The following is a 22,155-nucleotide window of genomic DNA, read 5'->3' as shown; positions in this document are numbered from 1 at the left end:
CTTGTTTTGATACCGAGTGAATACTCGCTTGTTTTGATACCGAGTGAATACTCGCTTGTTTTGATACCGAGTGAATACTCGCTTGTTTTGATACCGAGTGAATACTCGCTTGTTTTGATACCGAGTGAATACTCGCTTGTTTTGATACCGAGTGAATACTCCCTTGTTTTGATACCGAGTGAATACTCGCTTGTTTTGATACCGAGTGAATACTCGCTTGTTTTGATACCGAGTGAATACTCGCTTGTTTTGATACCGAGTGAATACTCACTTGTTTTGATACCGAGTGAATACTCGCTTGTTTTGATACCGAGTGAATACTCGCTTGTTTTGATACCGAGTGAATACTAGCTTGTTTTGATACCAAATTTTTTTTGAAAATTTGAGTGAAAATAAATAATTTTAAAATGCATAATGAAATAAATGTAAATTTAAATAACTATAAACATTGAAGATTGGAAGAAATTTGTTTTCATGAAACTAATGTAAAATTAAGTTAAAATTAAATAATACATGTCGAGCTATATTCAAGGTACACCACCCCCATGCCAAATAAATAAATAACATATCCTCCAGTGTGTGACATTTCCAGGGCGCCTTTGGTGCCCAGAGATGCCCCTTGCAGCATATGGATATGGAATTGGGAGGGAGCATTGTCCAATAAATTGATTGATTTATTGTGTGCTTAAAATAAATAAATAATAATTAGAAAATAATTAATTTCTTGATTAATTGGCTTTAGGCATACCTTCCTAACCCACCACTGTTTCATCTGAATCTATCACTTTGATTAATTAAACAATTAATCGAAAAATTATATAATTAATTGATTAGTTGATTAATTAATAAATCAATCATACCCTTTATAGCCAAATCACTTGGTCACTGTCATCTCCAAGTATCAGCTTCGAAGTTCAAAAGGTGCTGAGATATCGCCCAGACAAATAAACAAACAAGAAAACAAACGGAGTGAAAACTGAGTACTCCCTTTCGGTGCGCGTCATCGCCGGACCCTCATCGGCGCCCAGCGATGACGTCATGCAGCGACTGTAGATGGAATAGGGAGGGAGTGTTGTGCAATATTACTACCTGGCTGTTGTGTTTTGTCACCAAGACTAATTCAATTCTGACATTGTCTAATACCGACTGAATGCTAACTTGTCTCAACATTTCGCTGTCACTTGTCATCATTAGGAGAACTGGTAACGACGCAGAGTTTGAACCGTGAGTCCTGCACCTTCTATCGGCTCATTGCGGTTGTCTCTGACCTTGGTTCTCCATTGTTCTCCGCAACTGCAACACTACTGGTCGAAGTGCTCGATGAGAATGATAACCCGCCCAATTTCTACCCTGGACAGGACACACTGGAGGTCAGTCGGGTGTTAGTTCATTGTGCTCGAGCCGTAGGTTGGAGAGATCAACAGCTCTACAATTACCAGCTGTGGGTGTCCATTGTTGATAGATTATGGGATAATTTTAGCGTTGGGGTTATGAGGACTCCTAATTGAGAATAATGCAATAATGTTGGGTTTTGCTTTCAAACGTACCATAAGTGGAGGTCAAACGTGCCATAATTTGTCTTGTTCATTTGAGTTTATTCAGAAAAAGTAATGCAAACCACAGAAGAAAAACACACACCAGTATTACCAAAATGTGGTGCCTGCATTATTTGTTCACCTGAGGGTTTCATCACTTGTTGCCCTGCGCTCGTGAAGCGAAAAGCGGGGTTAAGCATTCAGTTGCACACGTGTGCCGCACTGTCTGCATTTTAAAAATTCATTTTCTCGGCAACCGTTGGTCCGATTGACATTAAATTTTCACCATAAGAGGGCCTCCTCCTGTAGAATATTTAATGATTATTATGACGTCATAGGTGACGTGGTACAGGCGCCATCGTGGAAAAACTTCGCACCTCTATATCTCTGAAAGCACTCCATGGAAAATATTGAGACCTGGCTCATTGTCAACTACTCCCCATGGGGAATAAGATATGTTAATGATGATGTCATCTGTGCCTTCGTTATGACGTCATAATTCGACAAATACAACACTTATACATCCGATCATTATGAAAAAAAAATTCAGCAACTGTTGGTCTGATGGACACTAAATTTTCACCATAGGAGCGCCTCCTCCTTTCGAATATTTTAATGATAATCATGACGTCATAAGTCATATGGTACAGGAGCCATCTTGGAAAAACCGAAAAATGTTGCACCTCTATATCTCCAAAACCGCTGCATGGAAAAAATTGAAACATGGCTCATTGTAAAGAACTCCATATGGGGAATAGGTGTTGTTAACGATGACGTCATTGGTGCCATAATTATGACGTCATCATTTGACAGGGACAACGCTTAGTCTGATCAGTTTGAAATGTATTGAGCGTGATCTATGCAACAATTATATTAGAGAATATAAATTTATGATGTAATCGCTCACGTGGTCTGGCAGCCATATTGGATCAAAGAACAAAAATGTTCAAAAACAGAAGAGTTGACTCGCAACAAGTTGACTGCGCAGGGTAAGTATTCTATGAATACCATCTAGTTTTGTTATGAATTTGGCAAACAAAAAAACTTTTCTTCGACGATGAATTTTCTGCGATGGCACGTTATTATTATTTTTTTCTTATCGTTTAAGTGCCGATATTCAGTGAATCGTCAATACGTGTGCTATTTACGCTTCTGTTCATACAAATGGCAACATTTGAACTTTGAAGTTAAATGTGGAAATTCATCCCTGTGTTTAAATGAGGAGTTCTCATGTTCCTCGTGTTTATTGTCACAGGTTTTGGATGTGAGTCCCCCAGGCACTTGGCTCGCCACGCGGAGCGCTTTTGACCCAGATGCCGGCAACAACGGAACGTTTTCCTTCAGCCTTCTGCCGAGTATGATAAAGAAAGAACATTATGTATCCGTAACAAATAAGCATTGGAATATTCCATCTGGAACATTCCATATTCAAAGCTTGAGAATTCGATTTTTTTTTTGGGGGGGGGGATTGTATAATTGTGGGAATATAATTCAGAACTCCATCACTGCGTAGACCCACCACGTTACCATTTGAACAGACACAGACAGCAGCATGGCCAAATTGGCTTTGTGTATACTTTAGGAACTTGGTCGGACATGCTTAGCTAGTATTACAAATCAAACTTGTTTTCTTTGTTTTTTTTCTTTTGTCTCGTTTCTTGTCCAGCGCATGCATATTTAATGTGTCCGGATGGTCGGTTTTACGCAAGTCTCTTAATTTCATTTCCTTTTGCAAAGCATGACCAAGCAGATGATGTGATAAGTTGTATTGCTGTTACTGTGGTCACCGATCATTGAAATGGAGCACTTCATGACACTTTGAGACTTTTTGGACTTCATTTTTTTTTTAAACTGTTATTTTCACAGGTGATGGCTCAGAGCAGTATTTGTTGGATTCCCAAACTGGCGAGTTGCGAACAGCGGAGACTCTAACGCGCAGTTCCTACTCCCTTCGTCTTGAGGTGCATGATGGTGGCACACCCCCACTGCGCACCGAGGCTCTGCTGCAAATCAAGGTATCTCCACAATACAGATATGCCACATTGTACTAATAAGGTCAAATATCAAGAACTTCATCTCAAGGTGATGAAAAAAAAAAGAGAAACCAGAGATAAGTTTTTATTTTGAGTAAGTCAAAGAGGATGGTGCAGTGATTACCTTTGAGGTGTCTAATCTGGGTTTGATTCATTGCATGACTATAAACTCAGATTGGTGCCTTCACGGGCATTACATTGCATCTGGATGTGAGTACACCATTAGGTGAACACTAAGATGGGTATTTCAAGTGTTGCTGTGGTACAATGGTTCATGGTCACCATTACATTGAAGAGGTGCTATGTTTAATGTTTATAACTGTGCATCTTCTTATTTAGTATGCAGCACATGTCTGCGAGTACCATCATTGGTTGAGGGCATGGCTTTCCCGTTGATGGATTGGCCTCTGTAGGTTAGGGCAGGAATTTGTAATTGTTCAGGGTGCTGGTGACAGCACATCTAGTCTTCGCGAAGGACATAGTGGGATCTTCCACATCCACCAACTAATGCTGGCAGACAGAATATCCAGTTTAACATCCATCCAAGGGACATTGATGTGAACCACCCTTCACTTGAAACACCAGGATGACTATCTGTAGCTGGGCAGAGGTTGAAACCATAAGTGTGCATAACTCTAGGCCATCCTGCCAGCCCTGTATACCTGTATGTGTGTGTGTGTGTATACCGTCGACCCTCCCGCTTTTCTACTCTTCATTGTTCGCTTCTTTTATCGCTTCCTCAACTTCCTTCTCGGTTATCTTCTCTGCCGGTCCTAAAACTGGGTTACTCTCTATGTTGCCATCCCATTCATTCTCTGCATTCAACATCATTTACATATATCTCTTCCATCTTCCTTTAATTCCATCTGGGTCCACAACGATTTGTCCCACTTCATCCTTCAAGCAACTCACCCCCACCACATCTCACCTCTCTTTCGCTATCTGCTTTGCAATCCTGTATACCGCTCTCTGACCCTCTTCCAAATCCAAGCGTTCTCCGAACATTTTCCTGCATGCCTCCTGCGCCTTTGCTACCTCCTTCTTTGCAGCCTTCTTGGCTGCCTTATAACTTTCATGCTCTGCCTTTTCTGCCCCCATACCCTTCGCCTTATGCCACTCCTTGAACTTCTTCCTCTTCTCGTCAATCTTCTTTCCAACTTCATCATCCCACCACCATGTTTCCGAGTGCCTCGGTGGTCCTTTTGTCCATCCACATACCTCACCAACGGCTCCCAACAGACTATCTTTCATTGACATCCAACCACTTTCAAGCTCAACCACATCAACCTCTACCATACTCAGCCTCTCTTTTAATGCCTCCCTCACTGTAACCTCTTTCAACCTCCACACCTTCATTCTCGGTTGGTACTTCACCCGCCAAGCTCTCCTCGCACCTTTCACCATTATGTCGCAGACAACCAAGTGGTGCTGTGAAACAGCCTCCTCCCCCGGGATCACCATTGTGTCCCGGAGGTGCCCCCTATCTCGCCTACGCACCAGCAGGTAGTCAACGATTGTCGTCGACCCACCTGACGTGTATGTAACAAGCTTATTATCCTCTTTCTGGAACTGAGTATTACAAATCAACAAATCAGCTCCATCAGCAAACTCCAAAATCCTTTCACCTTCTCCATTTCTCACACCATATCCGTAACCTCCATGAACTCCCTCAAAACCGTCCATACTCATTCCCACATGTCCATTTAGGTCTCCTCCTACCACAACAACTTCCTTATCTTTCACGTTTTCCATCAGCTTCTCTATTGCACACCAGAACCTGTCCTTCTCCTCATCGCTCCAACCAACCTGCGGAGCATATCCCGAGATGACGTTCACCAAGAGCTTTCCAATCATCATTTTCACCATCATCAACCTTTTACTCACTCTCGTCACACTCACCACACTGTCTGCAAACTCCTCAGAAAACAGGACACCAACACCATTCATGCCTTCTGGGCACCCTTGCCACACAAACTTGTATTTCTGTCCCTGCCTACCCTTCACCATTCTCACACCACTTCCCTTCCATCTCGTCTACTGCACACAACATATGTCCACTCTTCTTCTGACCAATACTTCCACCACTTCTCCTGATCTCCCTGTCATTGTCCCTACATTCCATGTCCCAAACCTCAGAAACCGATCTCCACGTCGGGCATCAGACGTTTCGTCGTCATAAATGGAGTGATTTCCACCCTTGCTTCAATCAGGTTCCCCACCTTGAGTTTTGACGAGAGGGAGTGGGGACCACCACGGGGTACTTCGGGCTGTACCCTGCCCATATGTAGTTGTAATTGTCATGGTTCTCTTTTTGAGGCAATGTTTTTATGGCCGGATGCCCTTCCAGACGCCAACCCTTTTAGTCGCCTCTTACGACACAAAGGGATACGGTGTACCTATTCTAAACCTGGGTACACACCGGGCAACATCATCTGCACAACATATAAAAATGCAAAAACTGATCCCCTTCACTACAAACTTATCAACTCACTTCCAAATAGCAAGGTCATGGAATCCATTATCGCAGTGACATAAAATCACTCCTTTTGTCCAATGGCCTAATCTCAGATCATCAATTTTAATTCAGACCAGGTCGCTCCATCTCGGACATGCTGCTTCTACTCACCCAACAATGGATGGAGGCCCTCGATATCAGACATGAGATCAGGGCCATCTCTCTGGACATATTTTGAGCTCTTCATAGTCAGGCATCCTGCCTTGCCCTCCAGACTGTCTGACTTCATCTACTCTCAGAACCACCATGTCCTTCAAAGGAATCTTTTCATCTTCTCTCCCTGTTAAGGCTAGTGTGCACCAAGGCAGTGTTGTGGGTCCAGTCCTATTCCTAATATTCATAAATGATCTCTCTGGCTCTCTGTAAAATCTCCTTGCTAATTGACTCCACCCTCTGCTGTGACTTCCCTCATCTTTCAGACAGGTCACACTGTACACCAATACAGTGCAATACAGTGCAGCCTCTTCCCTCTCTTCAGACTTTCATGGATTCACAAGCTGGTCAAACACTTGGACTACGATTTTTAACCCTGAGAAATCCCACACACTATCTCTCTCTGAGAGGGATCGTGTTGGAAAACCTTCGTATCTACTTTCTTCACCATCCTCTTTAAGAACTTCTCACTCACTCACTACCAGCCATGCTCTTTCTTAGGCAAACCGCATTTCAAAGTTGGCCTGCAAAGCCAGCCACTGACTGGGCATCCTCCATCATGCAATGTCCTTCCTTGACACACCTGAACTCCTATTCACCTTCAAGGCTTTCATCCGCAGCTTGATGGAGTACTGCTCTGCCATCTGGGCTGGCACCGCTGTCTCAACATCTTTCTCATCTTGACGCCTTGGAAACCAGGGCCTTCAAGATCATTGGAATCTCCCATGATGAAAATGAGTCTACATGGTCCACCATCAACCCCCTTCTGTTGAAGCCCTCAAAATCCAGGATCATTGCTCACCACCACTCATTCGTTCCTCTTTTTTCCACCTGTCGAACCAACTTCCACATTCTCTTCAATCTCACTTTCTCCTCCAGGTCTTCAAGGCAGCTGTTCACCACCACATCAGATCATCCCCAATCCCAAACATGATCTGTTCTACACCCCTTAAACCAGCCCCTACCCCAAAATTTTGCTTATGCATCCATGTTGTCCACCCCTTGTGTTCTCCCTTATTGTTACCCGCATCCCTTGTTTGTCCGTCAACCTCCGCCCTACTGTTGGCATTTCCCCTTCCCTTTCTGCTGTTCCTTTTGTTATGGTGTGTCCTGATCCGTTCCGTGTTCTAGCTCTTGCACAAGCCTTGACTATGTTTTTAAAAAATACTGTAAATGGCATATGAAAGCACAATTCATCAAGTTTTGTTAATGGTAATGTTGTTATTGATGATGTTGTTATTGCTGTTGTTAAATCCACTATTCCATGCGTTTCCTGACAAATTGATATTTTTCTGATGAGGCAACTTCTAAATCAGTGGTAAAGTAAACAACCACAATTACCGCATTTGGTTCCTGGTGTAAGACGATTAAATCTCTCCCATATCACCTTGTACCAGCAAAACACGGCTCCTGCCCCTATGCTACGAATGTGTGACAGTTCTTGAATGATGTCTTCCCAGACAAGTAGATCGGGAGACATCGACCAATTGCTTGACGACCTCGTTCACCTGATGTGTCCCGATTAGAGTACATTTTATGTGGCTATGTAAAACTAGTTTACTCTTCAAAACCACATTCTTTGGATGAACCTAGGGCTACATTCAGAAATGTAATTTAATGACATTACTGAGAAGCAAGTGGAGAATGTGTTTACCAAGTTGGAAAATCGGATTGAAGGATGTATTACGAAAGATGTTATGTTGAAGTCTAAAAATTTTAACTGTATTGAATAAAGACGTTGAATTTTACTTTCACACACCAATAATAGTTTGTTGCTATTATGGGAACAGCAAAAGTTATAAAATTTTAAAGTTGCACAAAGACTTTATGGATACCCTCGATGTATATATATATATATATATATATATATATATATATATATATATATATATATATGTATAAAAAAAAAAGTACATATATATTAAAGCAGGAGTGTCTGTCTGTCTGTCCCCAAACTACTCCCTCAGTTTTTGGTCCCCGCCAAACTTTATGTGGAACATTTTGGGGACCCAGTGGGTGTCCTCAATTGGGTGGGAAGTTTCATAAATTTCTCAATACAATTGTGATTTTGAGTTTCCACCCAAACAAAGCTGCTTTCTCTCCTCATGTACACTCATTCACGGGTTCAGCATTGGTAGTTTCGCTATTGACCGCTTGTGGATACATTCACTTCTTTGGTGATATCTCAATACATTTGAGATTTTGCGTTTCCACCCATAAAATAGCACCGATCTTTCTCCGCATTCGCGGCTTCAGAAATTTCTCAACACAGTTGAGATTCTCGGTTTCCACCCGAAAGAAGCCGAATCTTTCGTTTTTAAACACATCCGTCAGACAGTGATCTACCCTTTGTCTTTAAGCGGCTTCAGTTCCCAGTGCATCCAGCTTTTGCCATGATCATAAGTTAACAAGGCACAAGGTCAGACGTTCCAAGACGTTGGTATGAATCTGGAGACCCCATGTTTTTCGCACGGAATGTTCTATTGGGCACTCTCAATAATTCTATCCCTAAAAGGACTGCATGTTCTTACCAAAGATGGGAAAAAGATGAGGAATTCAATCTATCAATAAGTTTTGCAGTTAATTCAATTGTCCGCATGTAGACACATTAGGGTGTTCTGCATTATCTGTGTGCAGACCTTTTCCATCAACATCACACCACATTCGCTTGAGGCTTTCAGCTATTTTTCTGTAATAATCCATTTCCTTCATCATGCCATTGGCTGGGGAGCCAATCCCCACTCCCCAGCCAACACCATCAACATCATCATTGTTATCAGCTCCGTCCTCATCATTGAAGGTAAAACTAGAACAGCACTCAGTCGAGAGCATACCTCCACCTGGTTGGCCATATCACTCAATGGTGAGGAATTAGGATCCGGATCTTCACCAAAATGGAATCGATTCTTCCTTGTCACACAAACAACCTGTCCAACAAGTTTCGTCCAAACCCATCCATAACTTTTTGAAGCATCATGTTATATAATCGCTTTTCACCTGACCTCTCAATGGTGAAGAATCACTCAATAATTTAAATAATTCTCGTATCCGAATCCATTTTCAAATCTTCACCAAAATCGAATTGATTCGGTCTTGTCACCTAACCAACCTCTCCACTAAGTTTCGTCCGACTCTGTCCACAACTTTTTGAGATATCCTGCTATGTATTGTTTTTGGCCCTATCTCCCAATGGTGAAGAATCACTTTAAAATTCTAGTAGCCGGATCCGAATCCGGATCTTCACCAAAATGTAACCAATTCGTCCTTGTCACATACGCTACATCTCTGCCAAATTTCGTCCCAATCCGTCCACGACTTTTTGAGATATCTTGTTCACAGACAAACAAACAGACAAACTAGAAATCGGTCAGAGACCGAGGACTTGCCGGAATGTACTTTTTTATCGGCCATTTTGGATTTGGATCAAAATGGCGGGAAATATATATCTATACATGTGTACTCTTGAAATCTATACATGTATACTCTTGCCGGTGGTGTATAACTAGCAACATAGCTATTTGGGCGGTGTATAAGCTAACAGATCGCTGTCTCCATCGATCTTGCCAAGGCCGTAATACCTATCGGCTCAAAATCCTTTTAACTGTTGACTTGGTAGTTTTTACAATGAAGGAAACACGTATCGGGAGTACATACGACATAGCGATTGTGAATGTGACAGCTCTGAGGCGTGTTTCGCTTCGCATCGCAGTGACGGCGATGTGTAACTGCAATGTGTAACCGTGTGAGCTTCCGTTGCCTAGTAACCAATGACAGTTTCCACGATTTTCACGTTTTGGGTGACCTTAAGCTTGACCTTGGGCCTAGAGAGTTAAAAATTGGGCACAGTCTATTCCAGGGCAAGGCAAATATGTGTGTAAAGTATGGCGATGCTATGTGCAATGATGTAGACGTAGTACTGTGCACAAACAGACAGACAGACGGACAGACAAACCAACCAACCAACATACTTGCCGGAATCTATTCCGGCAAGTAATGAAAAATCGGTCAGAGACCGAGGACTTGCCGGAATGTACTTTTTAATCTTATGTACTTATTCTTTTTTTATTCTTATTCTTCCCCTGTGAATGTACTTATTCTTCCCCTCTGAGGCATCATAAGCAGTATTTCAACCCTATCGGAAAAAAATCATTAAATGTATTGACAGTTCAACTCCCCCGCGCCATTTTGATATCTTTTTCCCACTAGAGGGCGCGGTGACTAGGCAAACCCCGCAGCGAGTTTCTAATTATAATGCGTTTTTATGAATTGCTGTTCTAATCAATCAAGGTAAGTATTCAAATCAAGGCACAGACCATTACAGGGCAAGGTAAATATGTGTGTAAAGTATGGCGATGCTATGTGCAACGATGTAGATGTAGTACTGCGCACAAACAGACAGACAGACAAACCAACCAACATACTTGCCGGAATAGATTCCGGCAAGTAACAAACAGACAGACAGGGTGAAAACATTACTTCCACTCACCTTTGGTGGCGGAGATAATGATTTTACACAGTACGATTCCCACAGCCCCACCAAATTATCTTTTTTGGGGAAATTCAGAAAATTTTCTCAACTTCTTTTTGAGACTTTGGGCTCCCACCCATTCATAGCATGGGTACTTAGCTCGTGTATATATATACACTACATGGCCAAAAGTATACGGACACCCATTCTAATTAGCGGATTCAGCTGTTTCAGCCATACCCATTGTTGACAAGAATATATAATCAAGCACACAGCCATGCAATCTCCACAGACAGACATTGGCAGTAGAATGGGCCGTACTGAAGAGCTCAGTGACTTTCAACGTGGCACGGTCATAGGATGCCACCTTTCCAACAAGTCAGTTCGTCAAATTTTTGCCCTAATAGAGCTGCCCCGGTCAACTGTAAGTGCTGTTATTGTGAAGTGCAAACGTCTATGAGCAACAACAGCTCAGCCACGAAGTGGTAGGTCACACAAGCTCACAACGGGACCAGCGAGTGCTGAAGCGCGTAGCATGTAAAAATCGTCTGTCCTCGGTTGCAACACTCACTACCGAGTTGCAAACTGCTTCTGGGAGCAACGTCAGCACAACAACTGTTCGTTGTGAGCTTCATAAAATGGGTTTCCATGGCCGAGCAGCCGCACAGAAGCCAAAGCTCATCATGAGCAATGCCAAGCGTCGGCTGGAGTGGTGTAAAGCTCGACGCCATTGGACTCTGGAGCAGTGGAAACGCGTTCTCTGGAGTCATGAATCACGCTTCACCATCTGGCATTCCGACGGACTAATCTGGATTTGGCGGATGCCAGGAGAACGCTACCTACCCGAATGCATAGTGCCAACTGTAAAGTTTGGTGGAGGAGGAATAATGGTCTGGGGCTGTTTTTCATCATTTGTGCTCGGCCCCTTAGTTCCAGTGAAGGAAAATCTTAATGCTACAGCGTACAATGACATTCTAGAACTAGATGATTGTGTGCTTCCAACTTTGTGGCAACCCTTTGGTGAAGGCCCTTTCCTGTTTCACCATGACAATGCCCCCATGCACAAAGCGAAGCCCATACAGAAATGGTTTGTCGAGATCGGTGTGGAAGAACTTGACTGGTCTGCACAGAGCCCTGACCTCAACTCCATCGAACACCTTTGGGATAAATTGGAACGCCGACTGCGAGCCAGGCCTAATCGCCCAACATCAGTGCCCAACCCCAATGCTCTTGTGACTGAATGGAAGCAAATCTCCACAGAAATGTTCCAACATCTAGTGGAAAGCCTTCCCAGAAGAGTGGAGGCTGTTATAGCAGCAAAGGGGCGACCAACTCCATATGAATGCCCATTATTTTGGAACGAGATGTTCGACGAGCGCATACGGGTGTGATGTTCGGGTGTCCGCACACTTTTGGACATGTATTAAATAAAAATTTCAGTGTGAAGGATGGGAGGCAATGGTGTGTATAGGAAAATATTGTTCAACACTTTAATTAATGGCAGCAGTCACATGATACCTTCGACTGCTGCTCAAATGGCATCTCGGAGAAGAATAAAGTCAATTTCGAGACTCCAAACAAAAAAAAAACGTTTCACCAAATACTTTCATTAATTCTACATGAAAAAAGGAAATGCTCTCATAAAACTGAAGAATGACAATAATAAAATGATTGCTTTGTACCAGCAGCAAATAGAATGATATTTATTATTTTTTGTTCAAGATAATTCTATTGAATCTGCTATTTAACCTGAACTGCCTTCTTTGAGCATCCCAAACTTTTGTTGCAGGTGATTGTCACCAGCAATTACAAGAAATCGCCAGTCCTTCCCGTTCTTCTTACCTGTCCTCCGCTGACCTCACCTGGTACTGGCATCGGGACCCTGCCCCTCCCGGAAGGCTGGTCTCCTGAGCCAGGTAGAGTGAATTTCACACTGATGGGAGGCCCAGGGACTGGCCACTTTGTTGTCGAGCGAACATCAGGAAAAGTGTGTCTCTCCAGTTTGGCACCTGTATCAGGGAGGTATCATTTGGATGTCTGGCTCGAAGGGGTTATCGAGTCGGAGAAGCCTCAGGAGTCGTATGTCGTAGCCAGTGTAGCTGTGCTACCCGCTGCGTCACTCGGGACCATACGTCTTGACTGGCCAAACAATGGACCGCTCGAGTTGATGGTCTCTGAAGAAGTGCCATTGGGTCAATTAATACACACGTTCTCAGCACTTCCTGCGGATTACAGTATCCGCTATGGCCTGTTGGGAAATCCAGTCCTGCCACTAGCTATCGATGCAACCTCTGGCGAGCTGCGCACTACTGATTTACTCGATCGGGAGGAGACCTCGTCGTTTGATTTTGTCGTAACTGCAGAATTGATCACTAAAGGTTATGAGACCTTCTTGCCCGTAAAGCTCCATATTTCTGACGTGAACGACAATGCACCATATTGGAGATCTCAAGCTGGAGTAACAAGAAAATCCTGGATCGGTGATCGGAGAAGAGAGAATTGGAGATCGCAGAATGTCGAGGTCTTGGAAGATGAACAACCAGGGTCACCATTGGCCTGTCTCGTGGCCTACGATCCCGACACGGGAGAGTCGGGTCATGTATCTTACGCATTGACCGAAGGAAATGAGGAGAATACCTTCTCTGTTGATGAAAATTTCGGTGAGTATCATATTTTTCTTCCACATCGCTCAACCATCTGACTAGTTTGTGAGACACTTGAGATTTCGATCAAATCACGTTAATTTAAAGCATTCATTACGTTTAATCCATGAATTACATATCATTTATTTGCTCCATCCAGGATTGCTCTACCTCTCAAAGTTGTTGGACAGAGAAAGACACGATTCTTACCAACTGGTCTTGTCAGCAACTGACAAAGGGACACCACCACAGACTGCATATCTTCCAGTTGAGGTGCTTGTTCTTGACATCAATGAACCCCCGGAATTTACCTCTGGAATCATTAAAGCCTCCGTCGTTGAAAACTGCCTCCCAAGATGCTTCGTCACCCAGCTGAAAGCTCAAGATCTGGACCTTGGTATGTTCTAAACTCATAGACTCACCTGGGGACTCTTTATTTATTTACTTATTTATATTGCTGGAGCTACAATATCCATTGTAAGAATGTTCTTTCCACCTGTGTAAATGTTTTCCTGAGGCATCCATACGTGTGGAACAATGCTGCAAAGATTGTGACAATTGCTGTGGGTGTTGCACTCTTCGCTTGTTATGAAATTATTTCCATTGATTTTGTTGTTGCTCAATGGATTGGCAATCGCATTTCGTTGCCAATCCTTGGCCAATTGTATCTCAGTAATATCGAGTTTAAGCAATCTTTATGGAGGTATTAAATTAAATTAAATCCATTCCTCTGTTAGAGGAACACCACGTACTGGGTACAACATGTCACTGATACCAACTCTCACCGCAATTTGTCTGCTTCTGTTGGAGTTCCTGTACTACTGTACACACACACACACACACACACACACACACACACACTCGCCTACAAACACTGCACTCCGTAAATTACACACTTCCAAAATTCACACACATACACCTACAAATACACACACATACAAACACACAAACACACACACCTACAAATACATACACAAACAGATACACATACGTACAAATACACCTACAAATACACACACACACCTCCAAATACACACACACCTCCAAATACACACACACCTACAAACATACATTTACAAACACACACATATACCCACCTACAAATACACACAAACACACACAATGACTAATTCCGATATTTCAATCATGTAACATACGACTGACTTTCACATGAGTGACTTGATTAATCAAATAATGTGACTATTAGACAGACTAAATAATACCATTGAACCATCAGAATACGGTATATAATAATTTTTCCCATTGTTATGATTGAAACAGCGCTCCATAAATTACACACTTCCAAAGTTCCCATTGTGTGCTCTTTACAAATGCATCACTGTCAGAGAACATTCCTTTCAAGAAGGAGCTGATTTTCCATAAACTATTCCCTCAAGCTCAGGTCCTGCTAATCCAGCCATAACACACGTGCATGACAGCTTCTATATTGTGATGAAGTGTTTGTGAATAGGTTTCTTGGAGGCAAAGCTCGTCATATGCCACCTGCTCACTCGGGGCTCTGTCCACGTTGCTCAATGTTGCTCTCTAATTTGACTTGTCACTCCATTGCTGATCTGTTTCCGTCGGACCAATTGATAAATCGGTCAACAACACACAACATCTTTGCCTTGTCTCGTGAATGCAGGAGCTTCAGGTTGGGAGGCAGATATACACTGCCGTGTAAAAGTCTTGGACACATTCAGGAGTTACAATGTATGTTATGATGGAGAATGAACAAGTTACTCAAATCCTGCACTAGAGTTTTCCACTATTCTAACAAGAATGACCGCTCTGTAGTCACTACTTGCGACAAAATACGACAACAGGCCGATTGGGAACGTGCATTTAAAGCGCTCTTAAAAGATGAACAGCACGATTGGGAAACACACATTTAATGTGCTATTAAAAAATTAACTAGACCCATCTGATGGGCTTGATTAAACCTAACTATTATTCAACATATGATTAGATTTTTGAGGGTCCTGTAGCAGCATAATTTTGCCTTTCATGTTATAATATGTAACGAGAACGGCACTCAGTAGAGAGCATACCTCCGCCTGGTTGGCCATATCACTCAATGGTGAAGAATCACTTAAAAAATTTAATAACTCTCATATCCGAATCCATAATCAGATCTTCACCAAAATTGAATCGATTCTTCCTAGTCCCACACCGAACCGGTCCAACAAGTTTCATCCAAATCCATCCATAACTTTTTGAGATATCCCGCAATGTATAGTTTTTGGCCCTATCTCCCAATGGTGAAGAATCACTTTAAAAATTCTAGTAGCCGGATCCGAATCCGGATCTTCACCAAAATCTAAAAATTTCGTCCTTGTCACATACGCTACATCTCTGCCAAATTTCGTCCGAATCCGTCCACAACTTTTTGAGGTATTTTGTTCACAAACAAACAGTCAGACAAACAGACAGGGGTGAAAACATAACCTTCATCCACCTTTGGTGGCGGAGGTATATATGCTTGAGCTCGGGTTGATCGAGGGTTTTCCAGAACCGGGTGCAACTGGAAGTCAAATGAGCGGGTTTGGTTGGTCGAGTTTGGAATCAATGATTGACTCGGATTTCGAGAGCCACGGATGTCTTTTCCTTTCGCGTTATAGTCCCTCATCATCAATAACCCAAGACCCAACAAAGCCAATGGAAATCGCAACAAACACGAGCAGTGTATAATGAGCAGAGGCCTATAGGCCTAATGTTTTAGGCCCAGCAGTAAACAAGATGGTGGCATTATCATTTTGTCTGGATACTATGGTGGGTGGAGTCAAGCGACGTGGGTGTGGGCCGACAGCTGTCCGACCAATGGGTGCACTGTTTAAAAATGGACCCCCACCAATAACCCCAACAGCAACGCGAAGCTCTTGTAGACCTGCGACTTTGACTGTAAATAATATACCGCTTGGTTTGGATGAGAAGAAACCAAGTTTGTCATTTAGCGATCATTAATTCACATTGATCAGAATCTTATAAAACTTGTGATCACAACAACTCAAAGTACATGATACATGAGCAGCTCATGTGAAGTGTCGTCGCTAATCAATCGCATTTACCAATCAAATCTAATTGATGACTCATTGTCAGATGTTACTCTCTACACATCCATAAAGGCAAAAGCCCACTTTTTATTCCACAGAATACAGATCTATCAGGAATAACTGTCAGGTTAAAAAACAGAATTGATAAAAATTCAGTAAAAGATCACCATATAATTGTTTCTGCATAAAGAAGGAAAAACATGGAGTGAAACAGCTCTCAACACTCGATTTTCAAGGTGTGGTATCCAAAGCACAATCAACAGGTACCGAGAACCCGAGCTGTTAGGGTAGTTCTTTAACAAAAGCATGCCAGTACTAATACAGATACAGATATGATTGATTTGTACACCACGAGTGGGCCCGTAGGCAAGAGGAGTAATTAACAGTGTGATTTATAATCAAGAAAGGCATTGTGCTAATTATCCCGTCTGTCCGTGCAGCAGAAGACGGGATTTTTCAATCACTTCTGTGTCTGTCTGTCTGCCCAGAGCATAACCTTTTTACCATTTGAGCTTTTGACATCAATTTTTCATCAGAACTTTATTATGAAAATACAGAGAAAAATCATTGATAATTGGGTCAAAGTGCAAAGTCATAGTGAGTAGAAATAGTCCTTTTCAGCCTGTCTGCTGCTAGGCAGCATGAGACCGCCGAGTTTTTTAAATCGCTTCAGTGTTTCTTTATTTTATTTTTTTAATCGCTTCAGTGTTTCTTTATTTAGCCTGGTGTTGGCTTAGCGGTTAGGGTGCCGGCTTGGGATCCTAGGATCCTGGGTTCGAATCCCGGTCGATCGCTGAATTAACGCCAGGGGGGTTGACTCAGCCTGTCATCCTTCCGAGGTCGGCAAATTGAGTACCAGCTTGCTGGGATGAATGATCCCGGTGTGTACCCCGGTTTAGAATAGGTACACCGTATCCCTGCGCATCGAAGAGGCGACTAAGGGTTGGCATCAGGAAGGGCATCCGGCCACAAAAACCTTGCCTCAAACAGGGAACCATGATTGCCATGGGGCCCACAAGGCTAACTCCTGCTCTAGCGGGGAAAATGGCCTTAAAACGATCATTCATTCATTCATTCATATTTAATTCAGTGTTTCTTTATTTATTTACCATTTGAGCTTTTGACATAAAATTTTCATCAGACCTTTTGTATACTGAATCGAGGCTCGTGAAAGAGCTAAAATTTTGAGATGCTTTCTCATGATAATTATAATCATAAAACTAATCCTTTATTATGAAAATAGAGAAAAATCTTTGATAATTGAGTCAAAGTGCAACGTCATAGTGAGTAGAAATAGTCCTTTTCAGCCTGTCTGCTGCTAGGCAGCATGAGACAGCTGAGTTTTTTAAAATCGCTTCAGTGTTTATTTATTTACCATTTGAGCTTCAGCGTGTGTGTCCAGGCCATAACACTTTTACCATTTGAGCTTTTGTCATCAAATTTTCGACAAACCTTTATTATGGGAATATGGAGAACACAAATGAATTTAATGTACTTTTTTAAACTACTGTTTTAGTCCAGTTTTGTTCGAGTACAAATCGTACACGGATGTTCTTTGCATTTTGAGATGCTTTCTCGTTATAATTATAATCATAAAATTAATCCTGCATGTTTAACAAACCTTTATTGCCACATTACTGTGACCTTTCTCGATTTGTCAATTTCGGCGTTTATTTATCAAACCTGTTTGATACTCTCCTTCCCCCCCCCCCCCCTTTTTTTTCTTTTTAGGTGCGAATGGCAACATCCGCTATGCACTGATCAATAATACTCTTTGGCCTTTCCAAGTGGATGCTCCATCTGGAGTGGTGTCAACAACGCAAATCCTGGATCGTGAGACAATCTCGAGTTATCAGCTCCAAGGTACTACTTCTCGTGACCTATAATACCCAACTTTCTACCATCACCTCAAGGACAGAGAATATATATTTAAACACATGTTAAACCATCAACCGTAAACACTCGTCTTCTCAAAAAAAAGGTTCCAGAGCTATATTCGTTGCAACACATTTTTCACCAATCTTCAAATCGATGGGAATACATTGAAAATCCACGTTCAATGAACATCCTTGAATAATGGTCATGCTCTGAATAATGCTCTGAATGTTTGAACGTAGGTGGCTCAAGGCAGAATGGAGGAGACTTTGCGCTATGCTGTCATCTCAAAATTATTCCAGGGAGATTCTCAACGAAATGCTCGAGTTAGGAAAGAAAATGGCATAATGTTTCTTTTTCTTTGCTTACGGGATCTGGGCAGCAGACAGAATTTGATATCTCCGACAAGTTTCCCTAGAGAAGGTGATGTCGGGCTTTCTCATTCAATCACTGCAGTTATTGTGGATATAAATCACCTCTTCAGGTCCATGCTGGGATAACCAAGGATTTTAGTTTGGCTGTGATTGAAGGAGCTTGAAGGAGAAAGATTGAAGGATTGAAGGAGCTGTTACGTCCGTCCAATTTGGGGTGTTATGTGACTTAAAGGAGAACGCGGAGGTTGCTTGGTATGCACCGTGAGCGTCTTCTCTATAGTTCTTAATGCCACAGGTTGTGGGTAGTTGTTGATGCAGAGAGGATGCATTCCTCTATGGCATTCTACAGATATAAATATACACTGTAGATAATAGATGCTGCACGCACCGATTCGGAGCTGACAAGGCTTTCGATCGTAACTCAATGCTTCCCCCTATGGGCTGGCACCCCCTCTTCGTATCTGTTTCTCTGGAATTTAAAGTTCTCCGCATTAGAGGAATCTCCCGTGATGAAGCAGAAGTACAAGGTTTGTTGCTGTCACATCGCAGATGGGTTGGGATCCTCTCTCGGTTTCTCTCTCTCTCTCTCTCTCTCTCTCTCTCTCTCTCTCTCTCTCTCTCTCTCTCACTCTCTCACTCTCTCACTCTCTCACTCTCTCACTCTCTCCCTCTCAGCCTTCCAACTGTCCATAGCTACTGCAGGATGCATGTGTTCTTCCAGTAACATTCTTCAGGTTAAACTCCCAAGATGAAGGCTAACAGCCCACCTTCACTCTTCTTTTTCTGTTTCAAGGTTTGTGGAACTGCCTTACTGAGGTTGTTCAATCGCAATCTTCTCACCAGGGCTTCAAATTATCGGTACACCACCATCTCATATCATCCTCCATCCCTATCCACGATCTTTGTACCATCACCCTCTTCATTCCCACCTTTAATCCCTACCAATCCAACCTCTTTCTTGCAGGGTGTCTTTCCTCCCCTCGTCTTTTCTTCGATTATTCTGTTTATTCCTTTGCTTGTTGCGTCTGCCTCTTGCCCCACTGTGAGCGTGTTATCTTTTCCCCTTCTGTGACCTCACTTCTCCTGAGTTTAGATTATGACTACATAAAAAATCTCCTGGTCGTGCACTGCTTTACCCGAATGTTTTATTGGCTTTATAGATGAATATTTTGATGATGGAAGAGGTCAGCGGAGAACGACCCAGATGATGGATTTCACAACATCTGGTGCCCTCTCACCTGACCTCAATAGTTTAAGCAAGTGAATTAAAGTCAGATTATTCCCACTTCTGCATTATTTTGCTACATATTAACTTGCGTAAGTATAATTACAGAATTAATTTTTTATTCGGTTCTGCCAAAGCTACGCGGTATTCCAAAGCTACGCCGTATTCGCCGCAAATTTATTAAAAAGAAAAAAACCGAAATATCACATTTACATAAGTATTCAGACCCTTTGCTATGACACTTGAAATTTAGCTCAGGTGCCTCCCATTTCTCTTGATCATCTTTGAGATGTTTCTACACCTTGATTGGAGTCCACTTGTGGTAAATTCAAATGATTGGACATGATTTGGAAAGGCACACACCTGTCTATATAAGGTCTCACAGCTGACAATGCATATCAGAGCAAAAACCAAGGCATTAGGTCGAAGGAACTGCCTGCAGAGCTCAGAGACAGGATTGTGTCGAGGCACAGATCTGGGGAAGCCTCCAAAAAATCTCTGCTGCATTGAAGGTTCCCAAGAGCACAGTGGCCTCCATAATTCTTAAATGGAAGAAGTTTGGAACAACCAGGACTCTTCCTAGAGCTGGCCACCCGGCCAAACCGAGCAATCGGGGGAGAAGGGCCTTGGTAAGAGAGGTGACCAAGAACCTGGTGGTCACTCTGGCTGAGCTCCAGAGATCCTGTGTGGAGATGGGAGAAACTTCCAGAAGGACAACCATCACTGCAACACTCCACCGATCTGGGCTTTATGGCAGAGTGGCCAGACGGAAGCCTCTCCTCAGTGAAAGACACATGAAAGCCTGCTTGGTGTTTGCAAAAAAGCACCTAAAGGACTCTCAGACTGTGAGAAACAAGATTCTGTGGTCTGATGAAACCAAGATTGAACTGTTTGGCCTCAATTCTAAGCGTCATGTTTTTGAGGAAACCAGGCACCGCTCATCACCTGCCCAATACCATCCCAACGGTGAAGCATGGTGGTGGCAGCATCATGCTGTGGGGGTGTTTTTCAGCAGCAGGGACTGGGGGACTGGTCAGGGTTGAGGGAACAATGAACGGAGCAAAGTACAGAGATATCCTCAATGAAAACCTGAAACAGAGCGCTCAGGACCTCAGACTGGGCCGAAGGTTCACCTTCCAACAGGACAAGAACCTAAGCACACAGCCAAGACAATGCAGGAGTGGCTTAGGGACAACTCTGTGAAGGTCCTTGAGTGGCCCAGCCAGAGCCCTGACTTGAACCCAATCGAACATCTCTGGAGAGACCTGAAAATGGCTGTCCACCGACGGTCCCCATCCAACCTGACAGAGCTTGAGAGGATCTGCAGAGAAGAATGGCAGAAAATCCCCAAATCCAGGTGTGCAAAGCTTGTCACGTCATACCCAAGAAGACTCGAGGCTGTAATCGCTGCCAAAGGTGCTTCAACTAATTACTGAGTTAAGGGTATAAATACTTATGTCAATGTGATATTTCAGTTTTTTATTTTTAATAAATTTGAAAAACTTTCTAAAATCCTGTTTTCTCTTTGTCATTATGGGGTATTGAGTGTAGATTGATGAGGGAAAAAATGAATTTAAACGATTTCAGCATAAGGCTGCAACATAACAAAATGTGAAAAAAGTGAAGGGGGCTGAATACTTTCTGAATGCACTGTAGATTACAGTAGACCTGAGAACTAGTGTGGACTCGCACACTCACTCACTGACAACACACACTGAGTACAATAGCCGCTCATATCCCTTGTGGAACAGGCGAGGATAATAACGGCATGACCCGCAGTCCCACATTCGAGCATGAATCTTTGAAACATTCCTGTTCTGCATTGGGATATTTTAGGAAATACAAGGGAAAGGAGATGAAGAAAAAGACAATTTTTTTTCTCTGTAGTGCAAGCCAGATGTCCACTACTATATTGAGATGGTGTGTTTCGATGTAGCAGTGGCCCTCTAATTCACATGTGGATTGTAGCACAAAAACATGTACATTTCATCCCAAACACAGAACACGAGCACCCGAGGTTACAATGATAAGCCAAACATAATTCGATTTTGTTTCATTTATTCTATGCGAAGGTGGGCGAGAATGCCTTTTTATATTTTGGGTGTTAGGGTTCGTGAAAGAGGAGAACAACAGTGGGACAATCTAAAAAAATGGATGCACTCTTGCAAGGGGAGAGGAAATGTGGGAAGAGTGAGAACAGGATCTCAGCCGGAGGAGTAAAGCTCATTTGTGTGAATGTAAATGGTAGAGATCATGAGGTGACTGTAGGCAGCAGACTCGGA

At 42.7% G+C, this 22,155-nt stretch overlaps 1 protein-coding gene across 1 annotated transcript in view; it reads left to right on the top strand.

The window, feature by feature from the left end:
* LOC137422204 (protocadherin-16-like) overlaps positions 1-19,912 on the top strand; it is a 169,954-nt gene extending 150,042 nt beyond the window's left edge. The window contains exons 9-15 of the mRNA XM_078772677.1: positions 1,195-1,370; positions 2,791-2,890; positions 3,402-3,550; positions 12,494-13,364; positions 13,507-13,743; positions 18,131-18,262; positions 19,809-19,912. Coding sequence (XP_078628803.1) covers positions 1,195-1,370; positions 2,791-2,890; positions 3,402-3,550; positions 12,494-13,364; positions 13,507-13,743; positions 18,131-18,262; positions 19,809-19,912 — 1,769 coding nt within the window. The remainder of the gene's footprint in view (positions 1-1,194; positions 1,371-2,790; positions 2,891-3,401; positions 3,551-12,493; positions 13,365-13,506; positions 13,744-18,130; positions 18,263-19,808) is intronic.
* Positions 19,913-22,155: the final 2,243 nt, after the last annotated feature.

Source organism: Myxine glutinosa, chromosome 2, assembly GCF_964187855.1.
Source record: "Myxine glutinosa chromosome 2, kmMyxGlut1.1, whole genome shotgun sequence".
Taxonomy (NCBI): domain Eukaryota; kingdom Metazoa; phylum Chordata; class Myxini; order Myxiniformes; family Myxinidae; genus Myxine; species Myxine glutinosa.
This window is presented reverse-complemented; position numbering and strand designations above follow the sequence as displayed.